Source organism: Melozone crissalis, unplaced genomic scaffold, assembly GCF_028551555.1.
Source record: "Melozone crissalis strain CALT ecotype California unplaced genomic scaffold, PUWL_Pcris_2 ptg000092l_1, whole genome shotgun sequence".
NCBI classification, from domain to species: domain Eukaryota; kingdom Metazoa; phylum Chordata; class Aves; order Passeriformes; family Passerellidae; genus Melozone; species Melozone crissalis.
The window spans coordinates 1,365,312-1,386,344 of NW_026535869.1; the positions used below are offsets into that span (position 1 = coordinate 1,365,312).

Here is a 21,033-nt window from a genome sequence, read left to right on the forward strand (position 1 = left end):
GGAGATGGAATCCTGAGTGCCAGAGAGGTGCTGAGCTCCGCAGGCAGCCAGAGACCCCCATCCCTTCCACCCCTTGGCTGTAGGAACAGCCGGGATATCCCTTTTCCCTGCAGGAACAGCCAGGATATCCCTTTTCCTTGTAGGAAAACCCAGGATACCCTTTTTCTTTGTAGGAACAGCCACGACATCCCTTTTCCTTATAGGAACACCAAGGACATCCATTTTCCTTGTAGGAAAACCCAGGATAACCCCTTTTCCTTGTAGGAACACCAAGGATACTCCTTTTCCCCCTCATGCCCCAAACCCAAACAGTTCCTGTCCCTCCCCTCACTGCCATCAGCTCTGCCCACACCACCCTCCATCCCAAAATGATTTTTCCCCTCTAATGAAGCTGTTCCCAGCCCAGTGTCCAGTTAAAAACACCCACGAGGCCATAGCTGGGGCAGTGGGATGCTCGGGAATTTGGGGTTTATTTGTTACCACACAAAAGCTGGGGAACAAAGCCACACAGAGCAGTGAATGTGAACAGGGGAGAGGCACCTTTAGCCTCGGAATACTTCAAAAAGCCCTTAAAATGATGCTCTGAAGCTCATGCACGATATTCAGATACTGCTACCTGATAAAAGGCCAGACAATGGTGATTTCTAGAAGGGATGAGAGAAAGAGCACAAAAATCTCCCTCCAGCCCCCAGCCCCGCTCAGACTTACCCCAAATTCAGCCCGGGGGAAAAGGAGCCACACTCAGCCAAGGTGACACTGCCAGCCAGGTGCTATGGCCTTAACAGAGGGAGAGACGAGGGAAAATTAAAATTAAATGGAAATTAAAAGGTCTGAGGGTTGAGAAAACGGCCGAAGAAACACAAAGATCTAACAAAGGATCTGTCAGTGGTTTTGCCACTGAGCACAGCCCCAGCTCCAGGAGCAGGAAAATCCCTTTTCATTTCTTGGGGAGAGGAGGGAGGAACCCCTGAGCTCCTCCAGGCCCAAAGGGGGCAGAGGGGGCCAGGAAAGGCAGGGAGGGCACAGCTCCCACAGGGACCGGGGGATTGAGGGGCTCTGAACCCAGAAAGGGCAACCCCAAATCCCCAGGGGCAACCCCAACCCTCCCTCCAACCCCAATCAGGGACTTGGTGCTTCCCCACTTGGAAGAATTGGTGGTTTTTACATCAAATGGTTGGGGAATTATTTAAAAAACTCCTTTTCAGCTGAATGGGAACTTCTGTGTGAGAATCAACTCTGGTTTGCCCAATTGGTGAAGGTGAGACAACCCTCCCCTCCCCAAAACCCCCAGAGTAAAAAAATTAAAGTTGGGCATTTGGGCAATTTTTATCTAGGATTTAGAAAAAAAAAAAATCAAGACTTTAAAATGAATAAATTGAATGAATGAATTACATTCAAACCTCTTTAAGTTCAGGCTGGGCAGAGGTCACCTCTCACACCCAACACTCAATCACCCTTTCCACAGCCAGGCAACACAAAAGTGTCTTTTTTGGGGGAAAAATCTTCCCAGTAGCTGTGAAACTGCATTTCTGTGTTTGCTATCTCCAGGAAAGATGTAAATAAATGTGGAGGGATAGAGAAATAAACTTGCAATTGGTTTTGGTGGACTCAGGTGGGACGAGGAGCAGGACCAAAGAAGGGCAGACTGCAGGCATCAGCTTTTTTTTTTTTTTTTTTTTTTTTTTGTAGTTTTTATTTGAACACAGTATTCTGACAGAATGCAAAGTCAAAATCCTCAGTTAGTATCAGTATTTACACCAGTGAGAATGGGGATAAAGGTGGAGTCGATGTTTCACTCGGTAAAAAGATTTTTTGTTTTTTTCTTTTTTTAACAAGATAGAAGGCCCCCAAAAGTAGGGAATGCTGGGGAAGGATGGCCATGGAGGGGCTGAGAACAACTATCAAAACAGCCTGGTGGTGAAGGACGTGGGGTTTGAAGGCTCCATAGAAAAGTGTGAAAAGAAAACGCCACTCGGGAAGCTGACGGGCGGGATGCACTATTGTCACCGGTACGAATGGTGCAGCACGAGAGAGATGGGACAGCTCCTGTGACACTGGGGACAGCCAGGGGGCAGGGCCACCAACCCTGGGGTGGAGACATGGAACCACGGCAGTGTCACCAACCCTGGAGCAGCTATGGCAATGCCACCAACCCCAGGGATGGACATATGGAGCTGCCATGGCAGTGCCACTAACTCTGGAACAGCTATGGCAGTGCCACCAACCCCAGGGATGGACACATGGAACCACAGCAGTGCCACCAACATTGGGGATGGATACACAGAGCCATAGCAGTGCCACCAACCCTGGAACAGCTATGGCAGCGCCACCAACCCCGGGGATGGGCATACGGAGCAGCCACAGCAGTGCCACCAACCCTGGAGCAGCCACAGCAGTGCCACCACCCCAGGGATGGACATTTGGAACCACAGCAGTGCCACCAACCCTGGAGCAGCCGTGGCAGTGGGGAGGGGTCACTGAAGGAGCTGCTCCCTCCTGAGCTCGCTCCATCCACCCCAAACCACAGCTTTGGGATGGAGGAGACATTAAAGCCCAGCCAGTGCCACCCCCAGGCTGTCACTGGGTGTTGGGCGGGCTCTGAGCTGTCCCCTTTTGGGACAAACGCCAGCCCAGGTGGGGCAGCTCCCCCAGTGCCCACCTGGCAGGGGCTGCTGGAGGTCCCTGGGCAGGTTTGGGGCGTGGTTCCTACCAAAGCTGCTCACTGTGGGGGTTACAGCACGCACAGGTGACAAAAGCAGCCAGAACTGGGCACAGAAAGGGACAAAGCCACGGGGATGGAGGCACTGCTGCTGCCCAGCTGGGTTATGGACTCGTTTCTTTGGGGAAAAGGAAGGAATCCTGGGGGTCAGGGACACTGCTGTGGGGTGTCACCGGGCTGGCTTTGGGGACGAGGCTCCATCCTGCCCAAAATCTGTCAGGACGGGCGGGGCAGCGTCAGCTGCACCCCCTGAGCCCTCCCTGGGGTCCCGGGAGCTGAGCAAAACAAAACCAAAAACCCCACAGTGAGCACAGGACAGAGCACTGATCCTCACAGCTGGAATGGATCCTCACAGCTGGGATGGATCCTCACAGCTGGAATGGACAGAGCACTGCTCCCCACAGCTGGAATGGACACAGCACTGTCCCCCACAGCTGGAACGGATCCCCACAGCTGGAATGGACAGAGCACTGACCCTCACAGCTGGAATGGATCCCCACAGCTGGGATGGACACAGCACTGCCCCCCACATCTGGAATGCTGGATGCACTGGAACAGAGGGAACATTCCCAAGGAACACACAGACACAGCCTCCACACCCCTCCTCAGCTTGCTCCTCTCAGTTAAAGGCTTCTGCTCTTTCTAAGAGTTGTTCTCTTTCTCTTTTTTTTTGTTTTAAATTAATTTCCTGAATGTTCGTTTCTCATTTTTGTTTCTCAAATCTGAACTAGCGCTACACCTTCCACATCCAAACTATGTTGAAGCTTTTATTATTTCAATACTATGACAAAAAACACGGTTCACACTAAAATAGTCACGCACCCACAGTGCACAAGCTTGCAGATCTAAAGTAGAATTAAAAAAAAAAAAGAAAATAAAGGGGAAAATAAAATAAAATAAAAATTAAAAAAAAAAAAAGGAAACAATACCCAAAACCCCAACAGGAGGAACATCTCTATACAATGGGCTGGTCTCTCCCTACACTCCTCTGCCTTCCTTCTGCTCAAAGCTCCTTTTCACCCCCAAATCTCAGCGTTGCCCCACGATTCCTGGTAATAAATCCCATTAATCAGCTCTCCCACCCCAAATCTCAGTGCTGCTCCACAATTCCTGATAACAAACCCCACTGATCAGCTCCCCCATCCATAATTTGATTTTTCAGGTGCTGCCTCAGCCCTTGCCCAGAATTCCAGCCCCTGCTCCTGATTCCAGCTGGGTCCTGCTGGAGCTGGAGCTGCAGAAGGGTCTGGGGTCTGCCCAGCACCTGTGGGGAAAAGATCTCTGCTTTTGGGTTTTAGTTTTAGGGTCAGAGGACACGGTATTTACTGAAACTGGAACTGACTGAAATGGGGATTTTCTGAAATTGGAATTTTCTCAAATTGGTGTTTACTGAAATTGGGATTTACTGAAATTGGGAATTACTGAAATTGGTATTTTCTGAAATTGCTGTTTACTGAAATTGTTGTTTTCTGAAATCATTATTTACTGAAATTGGGATTTTCCGAAATTGGTATTTACTGAAATTGTTATTTACTGAAACTGGGATTTTCTGAAATTGGTGTTTAGTGTTTACTCCTTTGCGATTTTCTGAAATGGAGATCTTCTGAAATTGTTATTTACCAAAACTGGCATTTCCTGAAATTGCTATTTCCCGAAACTGGAATTTGCTGAAACTGGAATTGACTGAAATTGGGATTTTCTGCAACTGGAATTTTCTGCCCTGATCAGGAGGGATTGATTTGGCCACACACCTGAGCCCAGACCAGCCCACACTGCCCAACCTCCCTTGCGCCCCTCAGAGCTGCGGGAGGGCTCTGTGAAGGAAAGGGGAGAATGTCCTAAAAAAGCAGAGATGAGATTTCTCTTATGCAGTCAGGCCCAGGTCCAGCGAGGGACTTCAAACTAAATTTAAGCACAGAAAGGATTTTCCCCAGCAACTCCCTGACCCCACGCAGATCTGGGGATTGCTGGCTAAAGCCCTTGACTGGTGGCAAGAGGTTTGAACACCCCCACCCCCCAAAAAAACCCCAAACCAAACCCCAGCATCGCTTTTCTTCTTACTCCAGTAAGAAATAATAATAATAATAATAACAATAATAATAATAATAACAATAATTAAGAAAAGAGAAAAAAAAGGGGAAACGACTACTGTAAACATCCATGGTTGAAAATGTCTCCCTTTGCAAAGCAAGCATGCTGCTACCCTAGTGTCTACAGGACTGGATTGACTGAAAAACCAAACAAAAATAAAAGGAAAAAAAAAAAAAAGGCAGCTATTTTACACATCCATTTCAACACAACAGAAGTTAAAAAAATATCTGTCAATTGTAAACACTGGAAAGAACCAAAGTTGGCCAAAACAAAAAAAAAAAAAACAAAAAAACAAAAAAAAAAAAAAAAATTGAACGTAAAATTGGAAAAGAAATGTAGAGTCTGAATACTGCAAATTGAAATACATCCCCCAAAGCTGCAATTTTGGCATTCTTCCTAAAAAATAGATAATAATAATAATAAACCCCAAATAAAGGTCTAACGTGGCGAGCAGGATTCAGTCACAAAGAGCTCGAGACACTTTGCATACTGACCAGATACAAGGTGAACAGAAATTATAACTTATTTATGAGGCTTTACATATTTCAAACTCGACTGAAAAGTATAAAAATAAATTGTGGACTTTGTTCTTTAAGCACCAGCTGTGCCCAGCAGCACAGTGGCTATCTCTGCTATACTAACAAAGGAAACAACAGGGTCTCTTTTTTTTTTTTTTTTTTTTTGTCTTTTTTGTGGGTTTTTTTTGTGTCTAGGACTACTTGATTTTTAGCTTCCCAACCACATTGCAACCAGCATTGCAATGTTTGCCTGTTTGAATATACACAGGGCCAGCTGAGCCCTGATTTGGTGACGGGTTTAACCCTGTTTTTAACATGTTTTACTTTTTAAAAGCAAGTGCACAACGAATAGAACCTTTCTAGAAATCTCAAAGAAAGCGAAAAATAGAAATCAAAATAAAAAAAAAAAAAAGAGAAGAAGAGAAAAAATTAAAAAAAGAAACGGAAAAAAGAGACATTCCCTCCCTCCCCCCATTTATGCATTTTTCTGGTTGGTTTGTTTGTCTTTCTTTTTTAAAAAAAGGCAACAGACACTAGAGGAATGAGATGGGTGTGTGGGTTGTGATTTCAATGCTCGGGTGAAGGTTTCTGCCGTCCCCTCTGGTGCTGATCATGCTTTGCTCTCGCTCTCCTTTGTTTGTGTGGCTTCGTTGGGCGCCGTCTTCGCCTCCGCCGCGGGGCTCTTCCTGTCCTGCGCGGCGCCCTTGTCCTCTGCTGGCATTTTCCTGGGGAGAAGCACCACAAGGACAGGCTTTAGGGCACAGAAACACAGCTGGGCTGAGCTAGCCACGGGACAGGGAGCACATCCCTCCAGGGGAAATGGGAGAGCATCTCCTGATGCAGGGGGGTAAGGGGAGCCCAGCTCAGCTCCGCACCCTGCTTCATTCAGGTCTAGATTAGCTTTTTCTGGCTTTTCCTGCTCTGCTGCAGGGGTGCAGAATGAGCAGCAAGGAAAGCTCCCCCAGCTGCAGGATTTGACCTCAGCACCCCAAGTCCCTGACAATTCAGCAGCAAGCAAAGCTCCCCCAGCTGCAGAAGGATTTGGCTTCAGCACCCCAAGCTAAAGCCAAATTGTCAGCTTGCTCCTCTCAGTTAAAGGCTTCTGCTCTTTCTAAGAGTTGTCCTCTTTCTCTTTTTGTTTTAAATTAAGTCCTGAATATTTATTTCTCATTTTTGTTTCTCAAATCTGAACTAGCGCTACACCTTCCACATCCAAACTATGTTGAAGCTTTTGTTATTTCAATACTATGACAAAAACCACAGCTCACACTAAAATAGCCACGGAATTCAGCAGCAAGGAAAGCTCTCCCAGCTGCAGAAGGATTTGGCTTTAGCACCCCAAGTCCCTGACAATTCAGCAGCAAGGAAAGCTCCCCCAGCTGCAGGAGGATTTGGCGTTAGCACCCCAAATTCGCGTTCACTGGAATTGGGATTTTCTCAAATGGAGATCTTCTGAAATTGGTATTTACCAAACTGGTGTTTCCCAAAGCTGGAATTTGCTGAAACAATCTAGAATTTGCTGACAATTCTGCAGCAATCCCACTTTTTGTGTTCCTGTGGGAAGCCATTCCTGAAACCCCTGTGATGCTGGAGAAAGGGGAACACAGAGGATAGGAATTCTGCCACAGACATCTCCACCCTCAGAGGCGACAACTGCCAGCCCAGCCAGGTCCAACATCTGCAGCACAGCTGGGACCCCCAGGTGCTGTTTTCTCTCTCCTGCCCAGCTCAGGGCGCTCCCATCTCAGCCAGGCTCACACTGCCCAGCCTGGGGACAGTTCCAGAGCCCCCCAGCCCTGCCCAGGGCACTGCTGCTGCCCAGCCTGACCCTGAGTGAGCCCTGAGGCTCCTCTGACCTGCAGGAGACGGCATCACTGACCTGCAGAACCTCAGCACTCTGAGGAGAGCTCTTTACACCAAACTCAACTATTTCTGCTCTTCCTTACCAAACGATAACCCAGGACAGACAAAGCTGCCCAAGAGCCTGAGGAACAACAACAATTAATTTATCTCTGATCAATTCCCAGCTCCCTGTCCTCCTGTCCTCTGCCTCCCTGGCACAGCCTCTCCTGCTCCCCTCCTTCCAAGGGCTCTCAGGTGAGTTAGTTGGCTAAGGGAACAGTGAGATCAGTCAAGAAAACACCCAACAGAGGACACAGCACGAGCACCAGGGCACGAGGGACACAGCACACAACCAACACAAGAGTAAAGGCGGCCGTACTCGGTCTTTGCGGGGGCAGAGCTGTCTGCGGCGGCAGCAGCAGCCTCGGGGGCTTGCCCACCGGCCCCGCCGGCAGCAGGAGGAGAAGCAGTGCCAAGAGCTGCAAAAACATCCTTGGCAAGGTCAATGTCTGGTGGCTTGAAGGTCCCTTCGTCCATTTTAAAGTCCCCGTTCTGCGAGGGGTTGGCGGCGCTGCCCGCGGCCGCCTCGCCCTTCGCGCCGCTCGGGTTCTTGGGGGTCTCCGCCGGGCTCTTCACCGCGCTGGGCTGCACGGGCTCCTTCTCGGGGCTCTTGGCCACCTCCTGCTTGGCCTCGTTGGGAGCTGCGGGGCTCGTGAGGCCGGGGGTGCCCGCCTTGCTCGCGGCCGGGGCGGCGTCGGCGGCGCTGGGGCTGAGCACGGCCTGCCCCGGCAGGACACTTGAGGACAAATTACTGGCGGCCGGAGCAGAGCTGGGGGTGTCGCTGAGATCCACCAGAGGGGCCACTTTGGGGGTGGAGGAGGGCGTCGCTGACGCTGCCGAGGCGGCGGCCGTGCCCTTGGCCGGGGTGGCCTGGCCGGGAGCCGTGGCGGCATCGGGAGCCCCCGCGGGCGGCGGGGCGGCGCTGGAGGTCAGCGTGGTGCTCTCGCTCGTGGGGCTGTTCTGGGCGGTGGCAAAGGTTTCAGTGATAGTGTCAGAGTTAGTGGTGCCCGTGGTGACAGAAGGCAGCATGTCCTCCACGGTGGCCGCGGTGTCGGCGGGGTGCCTGCGAGGGGGACACGGGGACGAGAGAGAGAGAGAGAGAGAGGGAGAGGGAAAGAGAGAGAGAGAGAAACAATGAAGGCCCGAAACGACAGCAGGGAGAGGGGCAGAGAGGGCAGAGAGGGAGAGAGGACAGCACACACATGTGACAGGAGGGGGACTCGGGAGCAGAGACGTGCAGAGGTCAGACATGCAAAGGGAGCGAGGCTGGGATGGCTCAGGATCATCAGGAAGAGAAAAAAGCCAAGAGGACGTGACCTGCAGGGATGGTTTGTTCTCGTGGAGTGTTTGGGATCCTGTCAGCTTGCAGAGACTCTCCTCACTTAAAACTCTCCTCTCAGCCTGTCCTGAGCTCTCCAGGCAGCTCTGCCACCCCCTGAGCCTGCAGCCTTGTGCCACCAACACAACACAGTCCCTGCATGGGACCCTGGGTCCAGCCCCATACCTCGTCCTGTCCTGCTGCTGCAGGTTTGTCTGAAGCCCCCATAAACCCAAACTCCTTCCTCACACACGAATGCAGACTCAGCTCCCAGCTCTCTCTCAGGATGCTCAGCCCTGCTGTGACTCCACATCCATGCCCAGCTCCTGGGGAGGATCTCTCCCCACGGGTTCAGGCTCTCACCCAGCACTGCTGGGGCAGGTTTTGCTCTGGATCCTTTGCAGATCCTGGACAGTGCTGGATCTCCACACGGGACAGAGCCTTCCAGCAAACACTGCTTCCTTCCCTTCCCTTGCAGTGCTGGGAACAGCAACCACTGCAGCTTGACAGGAGGCGCTTCCTCACTGGCACGTGGAGATTTTACCTTTCTTCCTCTCCTGCTGCCCTAACTGCTGCTGCTGAGGGGCTGGGGCAGCTGGGGGCAGTGCAGTGCCCCTGTGCTAGGGCTGCCTAAGGCCACATACTCTGGCTCTGTCAGCGGGGTGGTCTCGTTGGGCTCCGTGTGCTTCCCCCCGTCGTGGTTGGGGGTCCTCTCCTCCTCCGTGCGCACCTCCACGATGGGCTCCTTGGACTCGTCCTTCCTGCAACGAGGGAACGGCAAGGGGAGTGATGGCTGCTCCTGCAGGGACAGCCAGGCACGGACACAGCCACCACGGCCATGGGCCCAAGCCAGGAGCGCTGCCGGGGTCACTGCTCCTTCCAGCACCCAGCACAGAGCTCCGGGTGTCCAGAAGTGGTGTAATCAGCACTGGGATGACTGGGATGTCCAGCACTGGGGTCACTGGGATGACTGGGGTGTCCAGCTCTAGGATGTCCCAAATTGGGATGACTGGGGTGTGCAGAACTGGTGTGATCAGTACTGGGATGACTGGGATGATCAGCACTGGCGTGTCCAGAACTGGGATGACTGGGATGTCCAGCTCTGGGATCACTGGGATGACTGGGATGTCCAGCTCTGGGATGTCCAGAACTGGGATGACTGGGATGTCTGGCACTGGGATGTCCAGCTCTGGGATGTCCAGCACTGGGATCACTGGGATGTCTGGCACTGGGATGTCCAGCTCTGGGATGTCCAGCACTGAGGCCACCTATTTGATGGCTACCAACAGGAACCAGACAAAACCCCAGAGGAACAGCTCCAAACCCACCTTCCTGCCAGAGCCCTCCCTGAGGCAGCTCCTTTGCTGCCCCTGGGGCACAGAGGGGGTCCTGGGGGCACACAGGGGAGGGTTTTGGGACACAAAAGGAGGTTTTGGGGTCAGTACTCACGAGAAGGCCGCCTTGCCCTCCTCCATGTCCTTGCCCTTGGCGCCCGGGCCGGACTTGCCGCACATGTTGACGGCGATGCACATGAGCAGCCCACACTTGTTCAGGAAGTAGCAGGTGACATCCACGGCCACCAGCAGCGCCACAAACACCACCACGAGGATGCCAATGATGGCAGCAGTGCCCAGGCCCGAGGCAGGGCTGGTGCTGGCTTCAGACACCGAGGGAGAGAACAAGAGAAGGCGTTCGGGTTAAAATCTGGGGTTTCGGGGCTCACACTTGGCTGCACTAAGTTGCTTTTTTAGAATTCCACCCCCTGTGCCAGCCATGTAATAACCAGGGCTTCATCCCACAGAGAATATGCCTGAAAGGAGGGCCCTGATGGGGCTTCTCCCATTCCTGTTGGGATGAAGCTTGGGAAGCAAAGAGCACAATCCCTGCTCTACACACAGGGCAGGGCTCCTGCTTCCCTCCTCCTCCTCCTCAGGAGGAAGGTCCAGAGAGGCCCTGGCCCTGCCCAAGGAGCAGGGAAAGCAAAGGCCAGGCTCCGCAGCAGGGTTTTCCTGGTGGGATACAAATCACTCAGGGCTGGTGAGCCCTGGAGGGTGAAACTGAGTCACAGCCCTCCCTGGAGCTCAGGAGCTCTGCAGAACCTGCTCATGGCTCCCAGCCTCTCACCAGCCCAGCCCCTGGAGCCCCAAACCCTTGGAATCTTGTCTCTGCAGAACCCCTTGATCCGCTTAGTCCCATTTATGTTGAATGTCACAGGTGAGAAGACCCTTCCCAGGGCTTGGAGAGAGCCACAGCCCCTGCCATGCATTTTCTCGGTTCAACACACGAGGCAGAGAGGGGGTGTTTCATTTTGTGACCCCGAGATGGATCGAGGGATGCAGATTCCAGCAGGAAAAGTGCAGAAAAGCCGCAGTGAGGCACCTGAGGGATCACAAGCCCAGCCCCTGGTGACAGAACACTGTCCCACAGGCAGCAAGGGGCAGGATGACACGGTGACAGGGATCCACCACACCCTGCAGGGAGTGAGGAGGGCAGGGATTTTGGGATTTTCCCCTTTGGGGGCGCTCAGGATCCCTGCAGGGATGATTCCATAATCCAGGTGAGCTCTGTCACCCTCCCATCCACCCCTGTGTGGGCCAAGGGGACCATCCAGCATCAGCCTCCCCTGGGTCCCCAGAGCTGCCATTTCCCCCCTTGTGGAGAATTCCACTCACACCACAGTGCTGCTCTTTGCCTCCTCTCCCCCTCCCCAGCTTTTCCAGGAGCTGTGACCCCCAAATTCCTGCCCTGACAGGCACAGACCCCTGCGCTCCCCCAGAGCCCATGGAGAGCCCTGAGCAGGCACCAAACCCCCCCAAAACCCCCAGCCCTGCTGCCCTAACCCAGGAGGAGGAGGAGGATGGAGCTGAGGAAGCAGGGCAGGCCTGCAGGGGAATGTCCCTGTTCTTGTGCTATTCTGGGATTTTACACCTCAAGCCAAGGAAACTGGGCCAAGGTAATTGCCTGCAATTTGGGTTTCTAGGCTGCTAAGGGAGCCCTGCAATTTGCAGGAACTTTCCAACCTTTTCCCATTAGCTGTGGTTTCAGAAATCCTAACTCGTGGCATGAATTGAAATTCCAAACTTTCCAGGGAAGGCACAAGGAAACATAATATAAAAATCCTCCACAGCCTCATGGACTTGGGAGGCTCTTGCTGCTTTTCTTTTTCCTTGTAAAGGAATTTTGCTGCTCCTACAAAATGCAGGAATCATAGAGGAGATTACTCTTTCACAGACTGTCCCATCTGATTAAATTAAATTGATCTCCAAATACTTTCTGGAACCATTCCCTCCATTCTGTAGCTGGATTTATGTTGTATTTATGAAACTGATATTTAGACATCCCTAAAGGGTTTGCTGGGGCCTAAAACAACTCTGTGTACAAAAGAAGTATATAAATAAATGGAGAAATAAATGTATAAATAAATAAATAAATGTATAAATAAATGTATAAATAAATGTATAAATAAATAAAGACATGTATAAATAATGTGGAGCATCTGCTCATACTGTGTGTATGAAATAAATGTAATAAATTGATGTTGGACATTTCTGACCTGATCCACATCCAGCCCTTCCATTAATCCCCTTTTGCCATTCTCAGGACATGGAGGAATAACATTTCCACCAGTTAAATAAGGAAACACAAACCATTAAAGAACTTCTGGAGTCCTTCATTCTAAAGAAGTGAAGAATTTATTAATTACAAATTACGTTTTCCAATGGAAAATGAGCTTCCTGCGAGACTGGCTTTTCTAACCCCCCTCATTTCACAGTGCACAGGAAAATCGCCCAACAGTTTCAATTTCTGCCCAGAACCTGCCCTGACAGAGAGAGCTCAGCTGTGTCCCCCTGGGCTGGGGGCGTCACTACACAATGTCAGACACAAACAGGGTGGGGAGAGGCAGGTGGGACTGCAGGCATGGCCAAGGCCCTACAGGATTTGGCAAAAGGAAGAAGAAGGAGGGACAAACCAAACAAAAATCCACTCTGTAGCCAGCAGCACATCCCAGGAGAGCAGATCTTTGATCCCTTTGCAGAGGGATTTTCAGGGCTGTTCCCCCAGCCCACCCTGGGGACAAGGACCCTGCTCTGCCAGGGACAGAAATCCACATCCAAACCCTCTGAGTGAGCTCCCAGAGCCTGGGGAGCTGTGACCCTGCTCTCCAGGGACAGAAATCCATGTCCCACACTCTGAGTGAGCTCCCAGCAGCTTGGGGACAAGGATTCTGCTCTCCAGGGACAGAAATCCACATCCAAACCCTCTGAGTGAGCTCCCAGAGCCTCTGGGATGGGGATGGGCATTTGGGATTTCCCAGAGCTGCCCTGGATTCCTGTGCATTGTGGCCTCAGAGCTCTGCTCCTTCTGGCTCTGCTGGGCCTGAAGGGACCCTAAATCCCATCCATCCCACCCCTGCCACGTCCAGGGACACCTTCCACTGTGTCCAGGGACACCTTCCACCATCCCAGGCTGCTCCAAGCCCATTCAACCTGGCCCTGGGCACTTCCAGGGACCCTGGGCAGCCACAGCTGCTCTGGGATCCCATCCCAGCCCCTCTCCACCTTCACAAGGAACAATTCCTTCCCAAAACCCCACCTAGCCCTGTCCTTCATCAGTCTGAAGCCATTCCCCCTTTCCTGTCCCTCCATCCCATGGAAATCATCCCTCTCCCCTTTTCCTGCCAGCTCCTCCAGGTCCTGCAAGGGGAACTGAGGTCACCCCAGAGCTTCTCCTCTGCAGGCTGAGCACAGAGTGACACCAAAATCCTCCTTCCTGGATAAATCACACCCCTGTCCCAAAACACAGAGTGACACCAAAATCCTTTCCTGGATAAACCACACCCTGCCCCAAGTGCCCACCCCATCCCAGCAGAGCCAGGAGAAGCTGTTTTTAAAACCTTTTTGATAAAAACTTTTTATCCCCCAGAACCTCGGAGGTGCAGGCACCTGCAGCTGCTCCTGGTGGAGCAGGACATTCCCAAACCTTCCTGCCCACAAAAACAGCCAAACAGTGCTGTGAGAAACAGCTCTGGGAATGTGGAAGGGCTGCAGCAAACTGGGAATCCTGCAGGGCTCTGCAGCCCCTCACACACACAGGAACTGCAGGCAGGAAAATCCCAGTGCTTGAGCATCTTCTGCTTCCACATCTGAGCCTCTGCCTCCTCTGTGGCTCTTCTAAAAACTCTATTTAAATTTCAATTTACTCACACCAAGGGCCTGACAGATCTCTGGTACCTGGCATGTTCCAAATCTGCACAGATCAGGGCTAAAGCCCCAGTTCTGCTCCTCATTTTATCCAACAGAAAGAAGCAATTTCTGTCTGTAAGCCATGCTGGCTGAGCTCCTGGCTGCTGTGGCGTTTGGGATTCATTTCAGTCACACTAAAGGTGCCACAGAGAATCCTGAACCCTTCCCAGGGACAGAACCCCCTCCACAGGTGCTGCTCTCTCTCCACACCAACCTCACAAAGTTACAGAGATCATTTTAATAGCTGTGATTTTGGTGAGAAACATGTCAGCCTCTGTGCATAAGGGGAAACCCACAAAAAGCTGATTTCAGACCTACAATGAGCTCAATTAATGCAGTTAGAGGGCAAACCACACCAGTTTTTAGTATCAGGATTATTTTGCTGCACTTCAGCAAACTCCAAAGCTCTAACAAAGAGTCTACACTCTACAGCACTGGAAATGAGGGGGTTTGGAATAAAAAATAAACCCACAGGCTTCTGTGTATGACACCTGCATCAAGTTTGCATTTCCAATCCAGGCAGGGAAGTTCCAACACAGCAGAGCAGAGAAGGCAGAGCCAGACACGAGTGAGGGCAGGATTCTGTCAGGAGATGAATCCCACACAGCTGAGAGGCCTTGAGACATTCTGGTTTTAGGAGAACCCTGGTTTTAGGAGAGCATCAGAGGCGATGGATCTCCTATCCCAATGGACTTCATATCCCAATGGAGTTCATATCCCAAATTTCTTATCCCAATGGATTTCTGCCACAATGGATTTCCTATCCCAATGGATTTCCTGTTCCAATGGATTTCATATCCCAATGAACTTCATATCCCAGTGGAGTTCATATCCCAAATTTCCTATCCCAATGGATTTCATATCCCAATGGATTTCCTGTTCCAATGGATTTCCTATCCCAATGAATTTCATATCCCAATGGATTTCATATCCCAATGATTTCCTATCTCAATGGATTTCCTGTTCCAACTGATTCCATATCTCAATGGATTCCCTGTTCCAAAGGATTTCCTATCCCAAAAGGATTTCCTATCCCAAAAGATTTCCTATCCCAACGAATTTCATACCCCAATGGACTTCCTATCCCAATGGATTTCCCAAAAATTAATTGGGGTAGTTTTGTCAGGTTTTTTGGGTAGGTTTTTGTTTTGTTTGTTTTTTTTTTTTTTTTTTTTGTGGGGTGGGGAGTTCTGTGGGTTTGGGTTTTTTTTCCAAAGAAGCAATGCAAAAATCATCTGAGTTTTGTCCAAGGGCATTCCCAGGATCTGGTACCAAAGATGGCTCTGCTGCACCAGTTCAGCCCAGGGATTGATGCTGCCACACCCACAGCTAGCCAGGAAGATGATTAAGGATCAGTAATTACAACTGTGCTGCTCAGCTCGCTCCATCCCAGCCAAGATTTCCTGTCAGGACAGCGAGGAAAGGGATCTGTGAGAACACAGCTCTGGAAATCCACTGGCACTGGGTGTGTCCATGGGCCGGGGGTGCCCAGCCCCACCCTGCACACCAGGGAGGGACAAGGAGGAGGAGGAGGAAGAGGAAGAGCAGCAGTGGGATCCCAGCAGATGTTTATGGTCAGAGCAGCACGGCAGGAAAACCTTCCAGACATTTGGATCCACATGCAAAAGCCCCCAGAGACATGTGGGCAATCAGCAGGATGGTCTCTGACAAATCTTCTCTTTCTTTTTACAGTCTGTGGGTTTGTGGATGGGGCCTCCTTTTGCACAAGATCAGCACCAGATGTGCAGAGAAATCAGTAAAAAGCAGGATCTTAAAGGCTTTCAACATTGCACCTTCCTTTGATGAAAACAGCAAGCAAACAGCACAAAAAAAATCTTTCTTTACATCCATTTAAAAGGGCAAATTCATTACAAGTAACAAAAAAAAACGTTAAAGAGAAAAAAACTTGGCTGAAACCTTTTTTCCTTGTTACAAAATACTGACTCTTTCAAATTAAACATTTTTTTAAAGTTCTGTGTTTCTTTTTTTGTTTGTTTTTCTCTGAACTGACACGATCCTCTGAAGCAAAGTTATCTCCTTCCACACCTTGGTGGGACCCAGGCCTTCCCAAGCAAATATTGCTTTATTTGACTCTTTTTTTTTTTTTTTTGTTTTTGAAAGTTCCTAACAGAGCAAAAGCAGAGTCACTGCAGAGAGAAGCAATGAGACAAAGGAGGACGACGCTGATGGACTTCCCAAGGTCGCTGCAGGTGCCAGACAATGGTTCCCAGGAGGGGGGATATGGTTGTTTGAAAAACAAATTTGGTGCATGTGGCAAGCGTGGATGTTCCCCGTGAGATCCAAGGTGACCATGGATGACAGACATAGGAAAGGAGTTGGGGGAAAAGGGAGAGGGGAGGGAAAGGAAGGAGGAGAGGAAGAAAAACAGAAAGAAAGAGAGAGAAAGAGAGAGAGAGAGAGAGAGAAAGAGAGAGAAAAATAGATAAAAAAAATTAGGTCATAAATACAGAAAACATAAGAATCAAAGGTTTAATTTAATCTCGTAAATTAAAATGGCTCAGGGTTCAAGGAGCAGCACATTCAGCACAAAAGGGGCAGAAGCTCAGCAAAGCCCAAAGCTGCAGAGCAGGGTCCAAGGCAGGGCAGGGAGGGTGGGGAGTGCAGGCAAATGAGATTAAAATGAGATTAAAATGAAGGGACAGAAGGGGCTCAGCGAGACACAGGGAGATGGTGTCTGGAGCCTGAGAGCACAGCACTGCCTTCAGCAGGGAAAAAGGAAAACAAGAAAAGCTTCGGTGCAGCAGAGACTCCACCTGCCTGTCCAAGCCCTGCCCCAAAGCCTGGATAACACATCCACTTTATCCTGAGGGAGCACCAAGGTCTCAGGAATCTCTGACTCTGCCATTCAGCCTCCCAGCTGCTTGGGAACCACTCCAATGCCAGTGTGATGATTGTTGTTATTATTGTTATTATTACTGCAAATAACACCCTTATTCTTCCAGCCACTCAGAGCTCTGCACAGGTGAGGGGAACAAAGGACTGCACACAATAAATGCACATTTTCCTGCAGGGAATCCCTGGTTATTGCTGTCAGGCACAGCACAATTCCTGTTACAGCTCTGGCTCTGACTCCTGCACAGCCCATTCTGGGATAAAAACACTGAAATGCCATGGGAAAGGGAAAGGGGAAAGGGGAAAGGGAAAAGGGAAAAGGGAAAAGGGAAAGGGAAAGGGAAAGGGAAAGGGAACAGGGAAAGGGAAAGGAAAAGGGAAAAGGGAAAGGGAAAGGGAAAGGGAAAGGGAAAGGGAACAGGGAAAGGGAAAGGAAAAGGGAAAAGGGAAAGGGAAAGGGAAAGGGAAAGGGAAAGGGAAAAGGAAAAGGGAAAAGGGAAAAGGGAAAAGGGAAAAGGGAAAAGGGAAAAGGGAAAAGGGAAAAGGAACACACAGAGCCTCTTCCCTGCTGCAGCTTGGCAATGAAACCTGTGGCGCTGCACAGCAGAGGAAAAACCAACCTGTCCCTGGAAATATTCTCCTCAGAATCTCAGTCTGGGCACCAGGGAATACCTTGGGAGGCCAAAATGACAAAAACCCAGGAGAGAGAGTCACAAAGGCAGCAATAACATGGCACTGCACCAGGACACAGCCCTTTCTGAGGAGCAGCTGAGTTCCAGCTCCTGGGACAACCCTGCACACCCAAAATCTGAATTTTCCACCTGCAACATCTGAGAGGCAGCCTCATACCATGGCCCCTCCTGAACTCCACACCGAGCTAAGTAAGGAATAACTGCAGAGAGGCCAGGAACTTTCACCTCTGGTAACAAACTGGCTTTCCCCTGGTTTTAGAGGGTTCCTGCTCATGTTACCTGGATTAAAGGGCTCAGAGGGGGAGCAAGGGTTAGAGCTGCTGAAAATGAGAACCACAAAGTGAGTTAATGAGTTACTGAGGGTCCTTCCACCCAAAACTACGCCCTGTCCAAGCACCCCCAGGCTCTCCTTTGGCCCATCTCCCTCCTCCTCACTGCCAGCCCCACTTTTCGCACTTTTTCACCCATTTCTGTGCTCAGCAACGCGGCCTGCCTCAGCCAAGGGGCTGCAGCATTCCCACAAGGGCTCAGCTGCTCCCTCCAGGGAACGGGCTCAGGGGAGCAGGGACTGAGTTCTCAGGGAAAGACTGAAGGAAACTCTCTGCTTTCAAGAGAAACCATGAATGAAACCCCACCAGGATGGGCTGCAGCACCAACCCTGCCTGTGCAGGGCAGCCCTGACTCAGTATCCTGTCTTTAACCACCACAACCTCAATTTACAGCTACTCCAGCCACCCATCCTCAGGCTTTGGTTGCTCTGTCTGTGTTTCCCCACTGCTTTTTTTAAATGTCCACGTATAGAAAAGAAATCCTAACTGTCCTTCCAACAGATTGCCACAAACTGCTCAGTTCCAGTTTCCCAGCTGAGAGTTCTGCTTGGTTTTTGCAGTAACTGTCCTCATCCCTCACTTTATGAGCACACCAATAAGTACACTCTGTTTTAAGAGCTTCCAGCAGCACCCTGAAGCCTTTGAGTTATTTTCTCCTGATGTCCTCCTCAACACTGAACCGCTGCTGCTTGAAAATCACTGTCATTTGGTAATTTGAGCTGAAAAATGCTCAGAGAGAGACATTTCACTGCCTTCTCATCCTCATTTGGTAATTTGAACTGAAAAGTGCTCAGAGAGAGATCTTTCACTGTAGCCATGATATTTTCTGAAAAATCCCTTCCTTAGGATTTTTCCTCCTGAGAAGCTGAGAGGCCTCAGGAACAAAATGTAAACAATGATTATCTGCTGCTGTGGAATGCAACAGGTGCATCTGGGATTGGTCTCATGTGGTTGTTCCTAATTAATGGCCAGTCACAGTGAGCTGGCTTGGACTCTCTGTCCCAGACAGAAATCTCTGTTATCATTCCTTCTTTTTCTATTCTTAGCTAGCCTTCTCATGAAATCCTTTCTTCTATTCTTTCAGTATAGGTTTAATATAATATATATCATAAAATAATAAGTCAAGCCTTCTGAAACATGGCGTCAGATCCTCATCCCTTCCCTCATCCTCTGACCCTGTGAACACGGTCACATTTCACTGCCTTCCCATCCAAGTGCCAGCAAACCCCTGATGCCTTTACTCCTCCAGAGATGGGAAATCTGCCTTGTGCAGAGCATCACCCTGCAGAGCTGAAGGCCCTGCTGGGGTTCAAAACACAAATTCCACTTCCCACTCTCAGAAAGCTTCTCCTACCCCACACAAGGAGCCACCATTCCCTGGGAGCAGCCAGGCAGGGGTTTCAGTCCCACATACCTGCCACAGGTATGCACGCAGCCACGACCCTCAGCCTCGGGTGGGGGCACCGACCATGAGAGAATGGGCTGGAAGCAAGCGAGCTCTGGGGGTTACTGGGGCACACGGGGGCAGCTCGGTGGCATTAGGGGGCACTGCAGCAGTACCTGGGATCACCGTGGGCTGCGCCGAGGTGCGGAAGGCGTAGTGGGCAGGCTTGGACTTGCCCTGCTGGTTCTCAGCCACCACGTACACCTCGTAGTCGGCGTTCCAGTCCAGGGATTTCAGCATGACGTGGTCGCTGCCCGACGGCAGCCGGATCTCGGGCTTCCACTCCGAGGAGTGCTTCTGCAGGGAGGGCACAGGGAGCATTAACTCTGTGATCCACAGAAAGCTGATTGTCAAAAATGTGTGTTTTGTCTGACGGGGCATGGTTGTCATAGTCAGAACTGACTCTGACCCACAGAAAACTGAGTGTGGAAAATGTGCATTTAATTTGACAGGCCATTGTTGTCACTGACTCTGTGACCCACTGATTCTGGCAATCAGAAAGCTGATTGTCAAAAATGTGTATTTTATTTGACAAGGTGTAGCTGTCATAGTGAGCACTAACTGTGCTCCACAGAAAGCTGACTGTGGAAAATGTGTATTTCTGTGACCCACAGAAAGCTGATTGTCAAAAATGCGTATTTCTGTGACACACACATTGTGAAAAATGTGTATTTCTGTGACCCGCTGATTATGAAAAATGCGTATTTTATTAGACAGGGCAGGGCTGTTATAATGAGCACTGACTCTGTGATCCACAGAAAGTTGATGGTGAAAAAATGCATAATTTATCTGACAGGGCGTGGCTGTCATAATTAGCATTAACTCTATGATCTACAGAAGTCTGATTGTGAAAAATGGCTTTTTGCAAATATTAAAATGAATATTATATGTGTTAGGTTAGAAAGTTATGCTGTGTTAATTTTCTTAACTTTAATTATATTACTATTTTATAAGCATTTTATTACTACTAAACTTTTAAAATTTTAAAAACAAGTCATCTCTCCTGTTCATGGACACTGAGTGTCCCTGCACAGCTGATAAAAATTCCATCATCCCACTGCGAGAAGCTCCACCCAGGGGGAGGAGTCAAGCATTCCAGCCAGGGGGAGGAGCCAAGCATTCCTACCGGGATACAATCTGAGGTTTGGGACACCAGCACAGCCTTTCCACTGGATTCCCAGAGGAGCAGCAGATGCCTTTTCCAGTGGATTACCAGAGGAAAAAGATCTACACCCTTTCTCCAGGATCCCTGCTCCAGCAGAACCACCCCTAACATTGCAGGAGGGCTGAGCCACAATTCCAATGGGACTGCTGCCAACACCCCACAGGGTGTCAGGTTGGGTTCTGACTCTGGCAGTGTTGGTTTAGTTTACTGCATTGTTAATTTTATTTTTATTTTCCTCCCTAATAAAGAACTGTTATTCCTGATCCCGTATCTTGGCCTGAGAGCCCCCCTTAATTTCAAATTTGGAGGGAAGGGGTTTACATTTTCCATTTCAGGGGAGGCTCCTGCCTTCCTTAGCACACACCTGTCTGTTCAAATCAAGACAATTAAGAAACCCATTGCTTCTATAGACAGGTAGATTTAATTGCTCCTCTAATTCAAACACCATCACTGTTGGCTAATTAAGAGACTACTCTTTGGTAAACAAATCTCTATGGCACATTCCACGTGTTCACAATACCAGGATTCACTGAAACCCTCCAATGCTGTTGGGGGGAGAGGCTGAGATGCCAAAGCAGCCTCTCTCCTGCTCAGAATCCTGTTTTCTGAGACAAAATCTCCTCACCTCCTCCTCTCATTCTGTCCCATCACTAAATTATTTTCAGACAGCAAAAGCTGCAAGTTCTGTTCATTTAAAAGCACTCCTTCACATCTCAGCATGTCAGATTAAACCAGGTGAGTGAAAGAAATTCCTCCCTT

At 50.0% G+C, this 21,033-nt stretch overlaps 1 protein-coding gene across 10 annotated transcripts in view; it reads right to left on the bottom strand.

Annotated features, from left to right (window-relative positions):
- Positions 1-3,898: 3,898 nt before the first annotated feature.
- The window catches only part of NCAM1 (neural cell adhesion molecule 1), an 87,693-nt gene continuing 70,558 nt past the window's right edge, over positions 3,899-21,033 (bottom strand). For 4 of the 10 annotated variants that reach the window (XM_054291438.1, XM_054291437.1, XM_054291436.1 and 1 more), the window contains 5 exons: positions 19,226-19,406; positions 9,998-10,205; positions 9,193-9,309; positions 7,550-8,293; positions 3,899-6,053 (listed from right to left, as the gene is read on the bottom strand). In XM_054291438.1, the coding sequence (XP_054147413.1) occupies positions 5,939-6,053; positions 7,550-8,293; positions 9,193-9,309; positions 9,998-10,205; positions 19,226-19,406 (1,365 nt within the window). In that variant the 3' untranslated portion in view covers positions 3,899-5,938. Of the gene's footprint in view, positions 6,054-7,549; positions 8,294-9,192; positions 9,310-9,997; positions 10,206-15,001; positions 15,996-19,225; positions 19,407-21,033 lie in introns of those variants that run through there. The other 6 variants (XM_054291443.1, XM_054291445.1, XM_054291442.1 and 3 more) reach the window with 3 other exon arrangements.